Source organism: Salmo trutta, chromosome 2, assembly GCF_901001165.1.
Source record: "Salmo trutta chromosome 2, fSalTru1.1, whole genome shotgun sequence".
Lineage (NCBI taxonomy): Eukaryota > Metazoa > Chordata > Actinopteri > Salmoniformes > Salmonidae > Salmo > Salmo trutta.
This window is the reverse complement of record NC_042958.1, coordinates 8,877,588-8,886,576: the sequence shown is the minus strand read 5'-3', so window position 1 is coordinate 8,886,576 and position 8,989 is coordinate 8,877,588. Positions and strand designations below refer to the sequence as shown.

Sequence of the window (8,989 nt, the reverse complement as noted above, 5' to 3'; positions counted from 1 at the left end):
TCCCCTGGCTGGCTCGTCACAATCCCCGTATTTCGTGGAAACAGGGGGTTCTCCAGGGGTGGTCAGAGGAGTGTTCAGGTAGGTGTCTAGGAGTTTCCATAGGTGCCACGTCGGTGGAGAGTCCAGACCAGGTGTCCACCGTGCGCATTCCCCCTGAATACGCCGATTTGGCGATCGCTTTTTGTAAAAAGAGGGCGACTAAATTACCACCTCATCGACAGGGGGATTGTGCGATAGATCTCCAGGTTGACGCTGCGCTTCCCAGGAGTCACGTGTACCCCTTGTCACAGGAGGAGACTGCGGCTATGGAGACATATGTCACGGAATCCCTGGGACAGGGGTACATTCGGCCCTCCATCTCACCCGCTTCCTCAAGTTTCTTTTTTGTGAAGAAAAAGGAGGGAGGTCTGCGTCCGTGCATTGATTACCGAGGTCTAAACGCTATTACGGTGGGGTTTAGTTACCCACTACCTCTCATCGCTACGGCGGTGGAATCATTTCACGGAGCACAGTTCTTCAAAAACTGGATCTCAGGAGCGCGTATAATCTGGTGCATATCAAGAAGGGAGACGAGTGGAAAACCGCCTTTAGTACCACATCAGGCCATTATGAGTACCTCGTCATGCCGTATGGGTTGAAAAATGCTCCAGCCGTCTTTCAATCCTTTGTTGACGAGATTCTCAGGGACCTGCACGGGCAGGGCGTGATAGTCTATATCGATGACATTCTGATATATTCCGCCACCCGCTCCGCGCATGTGTCCCTGGTGCGCAAGGTGCTTGGTAGACTGCTGGAGCATGACTTATACGTTTAGGCTGAGAAGTGTGAGTTTTCCAAACGAGCCGTCTCCTTTCTGGGTTATCGCATTTCCACCACGGGGGTGGTGATGGAGTGTGACCGCGTTAAGGCCGTGCGTAATTGGCCGACTCCAACCACGGTGAAGGAGGTGCAGCGGTTTTTAGGCTTTGCCAATTACTACCGGAGGTTTATCCGGGGTTTTGGCCAGGTAGCGTCTCCCATTACCTCACTGCTGAAGGGGGGGCCGGTGCGTTTGCGATGGTCGACGGAGGCGGACGGAGCCTTCAAGAAGTTGAAGACGCTGTTCACCGACGCACCCGTGTTGGCGCACCCGGACCCGTCTTTAGCGTTTGTAGTGGAGGTGGACGCGTCCGAGGCTGGGGTGGGTGCCGTGCTATCACAGCGCTCGGGTGTGCCATTGAAACTCCGCCCCTGCGCTTTCTTTTCGAAGAAGCTCAGTTCGGCGGAGCTTAACTACGATGTGGGGGACAGGGAGTTGCTAGCAGTGGTTAAAGCTCTGAGGGTGTGGCGGCACTGGCTTGAGGGGGCTAAACACCCCTTTCTCATCTGGACCGACCACCTAAACCTGGAGTACATCGGGGCAGCGAGGAGACTGAATCCACGTCAGGCGAGGTGGGCCATGTTCTTCGCCCGGTTTAGGTTTACCATCTCCTATAGACCGGGTTCCCTGAATACTAGGGCCGACGCGCTGTCCCGTCTCTATGACACGGAGGACTGGCCCATCGATCCAACTCCCATCATTCCAGCGTCTAGGCTGGTGGCCCCTGTGGTATGGGAGGTGGACGCGGACATTGAGCGGGCATTGGTGTTAGAACCTGCGCCTGCGCAGGTGCCCATGGGGCGCATGTATGTGCCGCTCGGTGTTCGTGATCGTTTCATTCGGTGGGCGCACACGCTACCCACTGCGGGTCATCCTGGTGAGGCGAGGACAGTGCGGAGTCTAAGGGGGAAGTACTGGTGGCCCACCTTAGCTAAGGACGTGATGTCCTATGTCTCTTCCTGTTCGGTGTGTGCCCAGAGTAAGGCTCCTAGGCATCTACCAAGAGGGAAGTTACAGCCCCTCCCCGTTCCACAACGACCATGGTCGCACCTGTCCATCGACTTCCTGACAGATCTTCCCCCCTCTCAGGGGAACACGGCGATTCTGGTGGTTGTGGATCGGTTCTCTAAGTCCTGCCGTCTCCTCCCATTGCCCGGTCTCCCTACGGCCCTGCAGACTGCGGAGGCCCTATTTACCCACGTCTTCCGGCACTACGGGGTGCCGGAGGACATTGTCTCTGATCGAGGTTCCCAGTTCACATCCAGGGTCTGGAAAGTGTTTATGGAGCGGCTGGGGGTCTCGGTCAGCTTGACCTCCGGTTATCACCCCGAGAGCAATGGGCAGGCGGAGAGGGTGAACCAGGAGGTGGGCAGGTTCCTGAGGTCGTATTGCCAGGACCGGCCAGGGGAGTGGGCGAGGTATATTCCCTGGGCTGAGTTAGCCCAGAACTCACTTCGCCACTCCTCTACTAACATATCACCCTTTCAGTGTGTGTTAGGTTACCAGCCGGTCCTGGCACCATGGCACCGGAGTCAGACCGAGGCTCCTGCGGTGGAGGACTGGGTCCAGCACTCCAAGGAGACCTGGAGAGCCGTCCAGGACTCACTAAAGGAGGCCAGTGCGCGGCAGAAGAGGAGTGCTGACCGCCACCGCAGCGAGGCGCCCGTGTTCGCACCGGGAGACAGGGTCTGGCTCTCGACCCGGAACCTGCCCCTCCGCGTGCCCTGCCGAAAGCTGGGGCCGCAGTGTGTGGGGCCCTTCAAAGTCCTGAGGAGGATAAACGAGGTGTGTTATCGGTTGCAACTCCCTTCCTATTACCGTATTAACCCCTCGTTTCATGTGTCTCTCCTCAGGCCGGTGGTAGCTGGTCCCCTTCACGAAGATGAGGTGCCGGAGGTCCCTCCGCCCCCTCTGGACATCGGGGGGTCCCCGGCGTACAGCATACGGGCCATACTGGACTCGAGACGCCGGGCGAGGGGCCTACAGTACCTCGTTGACTGGGAGGGGTACGGCCCGGAGGAGAGGTGCTGGGTGCCGGCGGCGGACGTCCTGGACCAATCTATGTTGAGGGAGTTCCACCACCTCCGTCCGGATCGCCCTGCGCCTCGCCCTCCGGGTCGACCTCGAGGCCGGTGTCGGCGCGCTGCGGGAGCCGCGCGTCAGGAGGGGGGTACTGTCACGATTCCCACCGACGGTGGCGCCCCCTCCTGCTCGGGTGGCGCTCGGCGGTCGTCGTCACCGGCCTATTAGCTGCCACCGATTCCCTTTTGCTTTTCCCTTTTTTTATTTTGTGACACCTGTGGTCAATTAGCCATTAGAGGGGCTATTTAGTTTAGCTGGCCCGCTCCTGTTCGTGCGGGATTAATGATTGTTTCTTTGACAGACGGCTTATGTTCGTGTCGACGTTGTTTTGACGCCGTATGTACTTTCTCCCCTGTGTGTGGGAACATTTGTTTTTGTGTGAGTGTATATTAAAAACACCACTACCCTGTGTTCGCTGCTTCCTGCGCCTCATTCCTCCTCCACGACTACCAAGCCGTAACAGGACCCAAAATATCGATGTTTTGTTCCCCGAGCCACATAGTTATCACTTTTGCCTTATGGCAAGGTGCTCCATCATGCTGGAAAATGCATTGTTTGTCACCAAACTGTTCCTGGATGGTTGGGAGAAGTTGCTCTCGGAGGACGTGTTGGTACCATTCTTTATTCATGGCTGTGTTCTTAGGGAGAATTGTGAGTGAGCCCACTCCCTTGTCTGAGAAGCAACCCCACACATGAATGGTCTCAGGATGCTTTACTGTTGGCATGACACAGGACTGATGGTAGCGCTCACCTTGTCTTCTCCGGACAAGCTTTTTTCCGGATGCCCCAAACAATCGGAAAGGGGATTCATCAGAGAAAATGACTTTACCCCAGTCCTCAGCAGTCCAATCCCTGTACCTTTTGCAGAATATCAGTCTGTCCCTGATGTTTTTCCTGGAGAGAAGTGGCTTCTTTGCGCCCTTCTTGACACCAGGCCATCCTCCAAAAGAGAGAGAGAGAGATGATTCCAAGCACCACCCTCCTTTTGAAGCTTCCAGTCTGCCATCCTCCAAAAGTCTTCACACCTGCCTGCTGCCATTCCTGAGCAAGCTCTGTACTGGTGGTGCCCCGATCCCGCAGCTGAATCAACTTTAGGAGACGGTCCTGGCGCTTGCTGGACTTTCTTGGGCGCCCTGAAGCCTTTTTCACAACAATTGAACCGCTCTCCTTGAAGTTCTTGATGATCCGATAAATGGTTGATTTAGGTGCAATCTTACTGGCAGCAACATCCTTGCCTGTGAAGCCCTTTTTGTGCAAAGCAATGATGACTGCATGTGTTTCCTTGCATGTAACCATGATTGACAGAGGAAGAACAATGATTCCAAGCACCACCCTCCTTTTGAAGCTTCCAGTCTGTTATTCGAACTCAATCAGCATGACAGAGTGATCTCCAGCCTTGTCCTCGTCAACACTCACACCTGTGTTAACGAGAGAATCACTGACATGATATCAGCTGGTCCTTTTGTGGCAGGGCTGAAATGCAGTGTAAATGTTTTTGGGGGATTCAGTTCATTTGCATGGGAAAGAGGGACTTTGCAATTCATCTGATCACTCTTCATAACATTCTGGAGTATATGCAAATTGCCATCATACAAACTGAGGCAGCAGACTTTGTGAAAATTAATATTTGTGTCATTCTCAAAACTTTTGGCCACGACTGTACATTACACTACAGTCGCAGGCAATATGTTTGAACAGCGCTAAGAGAAAAGGGCATTATAGTCCTGTAGCCTGGAAGTGGATTTGATGACAAGAATATGACTTGAGAACCTAAGCCTTGGATTCAGAGGGAGGGAGAGAGTGGTCCTGGGAAACCCTCTTCAAAGATGCCAATAGTGGTTTACTAATAGAGGAGAGACCCTACTAACGCTGGGTTTGTGAATTAAGGTAATGCATTACGGTTAGTGGCACAAATGGTGAAGAACACAACAAAAGAGACAGTGACAATGATGCATAACTGTCTATGTACTGTGGGCCAGGGGTTAGAGGGAAGAAGTGGAGGGATCGAAGGATGAGAGAAGAAAATCCAAGAGAGTGAGGGGGAGAAGATAAGAGAAGGGAAGAAGGGAGAGAAAAAAAGAGTGAGATGTGAGAAAAGAGAAGACAGTGAAGGGTGAAAAGAGTAGAGAGTGAAGGATGAAGGGAGGGAAGAGTAGAGAGTGAAGGATGAAGGGAGAGAAGAGAGTGAAGGATGAAGGGGGAGAAGAGAAAACAGTGAAGGATAAAGGGAGAGAAGAGTAGAGAGTGAGGGTTTAAAGGGGATAAGGATACACAGTGAGAGTTGAAGGGAGAGAAGGGTACAAAGTGAAGGTTGAAGGGAGAGAAGGGTGCAGAGTGAGGGTTGAAGGGAGAGAAGAGTAGAGAGTGAAGGTTGAAGGGAGAGAAGGGAAGAGAGTGAAGGTTGAAGGGAGAGAAGAGTAGAGAGTGAAGGTTGAAGGGAGAGAAGAGTAGAGAGTGAAGGTTGAAGGGAGAGAAGGGTACAGAGTGAGGGTTGAAGGGAGAGAAGAGTAGAGAGTGAAGGTTGAAGGGAGAGAAGAGTAGAGAGTGAAGGTTGAAGGGAGAGAAGGGTACAGAGTGAGGGTTGAAGGGAGAGAAGAGTAGAGAGTGAAGGTTGAAGGGAGAGAAGGGAAGAGAGTGAAGGTTGAAGGGAGAGAAGAGTAGAGAGTGAAGGTTGAAGGGAGAGAAGAGTAGAGAGTGAAGGTTGAAGGATAAGAGGAGAGAAGTCTGTTTGTCGTTGCCTACCTGGCCTGGCTGCCTCCGCTGTCAGCTGAAGAGGTGGACTTTAGGTCCAGCCCCTCCATCTTGCAGAGTTTAGGACGGGCACGCTCGCTGGTTTTGGGCACCTGGACGTTGTCAGAACCCATGTCAGTATGGTCCAGAGTGGAGCGACAGGAGTAGAGCAGTGTGCTCTCTGTGTACGTACTGGAGAAATACACACAGACAGATGAAGTTTAATGCCGTGTTCTACACAGACTATGGACCTTGCATTACCTTCTGTGGTGTGTGTGTCTGCACACCTATGGATGTCTGCGTGCTTGTGAGTGTGGACGTGTTAAACTATTCTTGTGGGGACCAGAAGTAAACAAGTAAACAAGTACACAATAGTAAACAAGCAAAAATTTGACCAACTGGGGACATTTTGTTAGTCCCCACGAGGTGAAATGTTATTTCTAGGGGGTTTAGGGTTAAGAATTAGAATTAGTTTTAGTGTTAGTAGCTAGGGTTAGGTTTAGGTTTTTGGGTTAAGGTTAGGGTAAGAGTTAGGGGAAATAGGATTTTGGGACTGAATTGTGTGTCCCCACAAGTTTAGCTGTACGAGAGAGAGAGAGAGAGAGAGAGAGAGAGAGAGAGAGAGAGAGAGAGAGTGTGTGTGTGTGTGTGTGTGTGTGTGTGTGTGTCTTCGCCAGGCCAGAGTCTAGGCAAAGAACAGAATGCCTGTGGGTAATAGTGCTCCCAGAACAGAACAGAGCAGAACAGAACAGAGCAGAACAGAGCAGAGCAGAACAGAGCAGAACAGAACAGAACAGAGCAGAGCAGAACAGAGCAGAACAGAGCAGAACAGAACAGGGTAGAACATAGCAGAACAGGGCAGAGCAGAACAGAGCAGAGCAAAACAGAGCAGAACAGAGCAGAGCAGAACAGGGCAGAACAGAACAGGGCAGAACAGAGCAGAGCAGAGCAGAGCAGAGCAGAACAAAACAGAACAGGGCAGAACAAAGCAGAGCAGAACAGGGCAGAACAGAGAAGAACAAAACAGAACAGAATAGAACAGAGCAGAACAGGGCAGAACAGAGCAGAACAGGGAAGAACAGAACAGAACAGAGCAGAACAGAACAGAACAGAGCAGAACAGGGCAGAACAGAACAGAACACAACAGGGCAGAACAGAACAGAATAGAACAGAGCAGAACAGAACAGAGCAGAACAGGGCAGAACAGAACAGAGCAGAACAGGGCAGAACAGAGCAGAACAGAGCAGAACAGGCCGGAACAGAGTAGAACAGAGCAGAACAGGCCGGAACAGAGTAGAACAGAGCAGAACAGGGCAGAACAGAGTAGAACAGAGCAGAACAGGGCAGAACAGAGCAGAACAGGGCAGAACAGAGTAGAACAGAGCAGAACAGAACAGGGCAGAACAAAGCAGAACAGAGCAGAACAGAGCAGAGCTGTTTCATGCTGCCAGGCTGGTTTAAACCCTTCACAAACCCTCCATCACATACAGTACCAGGAGCCTGGCACTCCTCAGTCTCAAATAAATAACAAAATACCACTAAAACAGACAACCCGTGTGGAACAACAAGAAGCATAGAAATACAGAAAGCTAAGTCATGTCAAAACAACCCTAAAACATAACTGCTGAATATTGAGTAATTGTACTGTCAAATGGTTATGTAACGTAAGTGTTTATGGCGTAAATGGTAGCCGTGCTGAGCAATACTTGGCTCGATTCACCAGGCTTGGGTTTTATTACACACAGATGGAACGCAAATAAATCATTCAATGACGTCTTCTCCACGCAACGTTCCAATCTGATCTCTGAAAGAATGTTACTGTCATCTGCACAGAATGACATCTTTCTAAAACAGCCAATATCTAGCACCTGATTCCAGTCATTTTGGTTTCTTTTATTTAGTTTCCCTTGATGTTTTGAGTATTATAAATGCAAGGTACTACAGTAGCGTGTGTTTACTACTATATCCTTGGAGTATCAAGAAGCAGCTAAACAGCCTTGCCTTCTATAATAATACTAATACTACTACTACTAATAATAATAATAATAATACTAAATTCCATTTAGCAGACGATTTTATCCAAAGCGACTTACAGTCATGCGTGACCCCCCTTAGCTATCACCAGGATATTATGAATGATAATTTTTAATATTAAACATGATTTCCTCTTTCCTCTTCAATCTCATCACTTCTTTTGAGTATGAATAATTGTATAAGAAAAAGTGATAACTGTAACAAAAAGTGGATTTTCTTCCATTCTCTTACCTGGACAGGCTATTATGAGACACCGTAGATTCTTGGCTCTCCAGACAGGCACAGCTCTGCCTCTCAGCCTTGTGGGGGATGCAGTCCTGGCACATCTCCTCCTTGGTTCTCTCCAGGCCCGACTCAATGGATGCAGCCTTGCACATTTGCTTGCGGTAGTACACGTGGATGCTCTCCCGGGAAGGCTTGTTCCCCTGGAATGTTACAACCAAGAATGCCTGTTAGAATTGGTGGTCCTAGTCCCACTTCATATTATTAAATAGGCTGTAATAACATTTGGAATAGGTCATTCCAATGATATTACTATGATATTGCTAGAAATAGTTTATACCAATGCTATGGTTTTACTACAGTATGGCATGGTAAATAATTATGCAACTAAATGGTTTTGTTGCTAGGCAGATATACTTGTTCACTGGTAACTTTCACAAAGCTGGTTTCTCATCCGTCATTGGACGATTCACCTGGAGTATCAGGTAGTACACCTTGTAATACAATAAGCATCACAAAATATATTTTTTAAAGACTCAAAATAGTCTAAATCCCCTGGCCGTGACGTTACCTTATTAACCTCGTGCGTGAGCATACAGCGCTCGATGCGCAGCACGGTGGAGATGTCGAGGTGTTCCTGACACATGGAGTTGATCCAGGCTGTGACACTGTCCAACATTGCCAGGAACAATACCCAGGAGAACTTGACTATGTTGAAGACTCGCTTCAGGACGTTGTCTGGGAACAGGAAGGAAGACAACACACGTCTTTTAACAGCCAAGTCCACATCAGTCTTTATTCATTGAGACTTATAAGTGTAACTTCCATGATGCAGAGGACATTGTGGGTTGGGTTGAGTTTTGAATCAGGGGTCGAGGCACCCAACCTAAGTAAACAAAAATTACATTTCCAATTCCATGTCCTGAAATGGACATTAAATTAAATAGAATTGACCCCAACCCGGTTTGAACTGCACCTACCTGATCCATCTGTTTTCTCCTGATCCTCCTCTTCAATAGCAACATGAACTGCTGGATAGAAAAGATATTGAATATGGAATGA

At 49.8% G+C, this 8,989-nt stretch overlaps 1 protein-coding gene across 3 annotated transcripts in view; it reads right to left on the bottom strand.

Moving 5' to 3' along the window:
• LOC115150054 (piezo-type mechanosensitive ion channel component 2) overlaps positions 1–8,989 on the bottom strand; it is an 84,294-nt gene that overhangs the window by 17,801 nt on the left and 57,504 nt on the right. For 2 of the 3 annotated variants that reach the window (XM_029692952.1, XM_029692970.1), the window contains 4 exons: positions 8,908–8,958; positions 8,499–8,665; positions 7,937–8,130; positions 5,684–5,863 (listed from right to left, as the gene is read on the bottom strand). In XM_029692952.1, coding sequence (XP_029548812.1) covers positions 5,684–5,863; positions 7,937–8,130; positions 8,499–8,665; positions 8,908–8,958 — 592 coding nt within the window. The remainder of the gene's footprint in view (positions 1–5,683; positions 5,864–7,936; positions 8,131–8,498; positions 8,666–8,907; positions 8,959–8,989) is intronic. The other variant, XM_029692962.1, reaches the window with a different exon arrangement.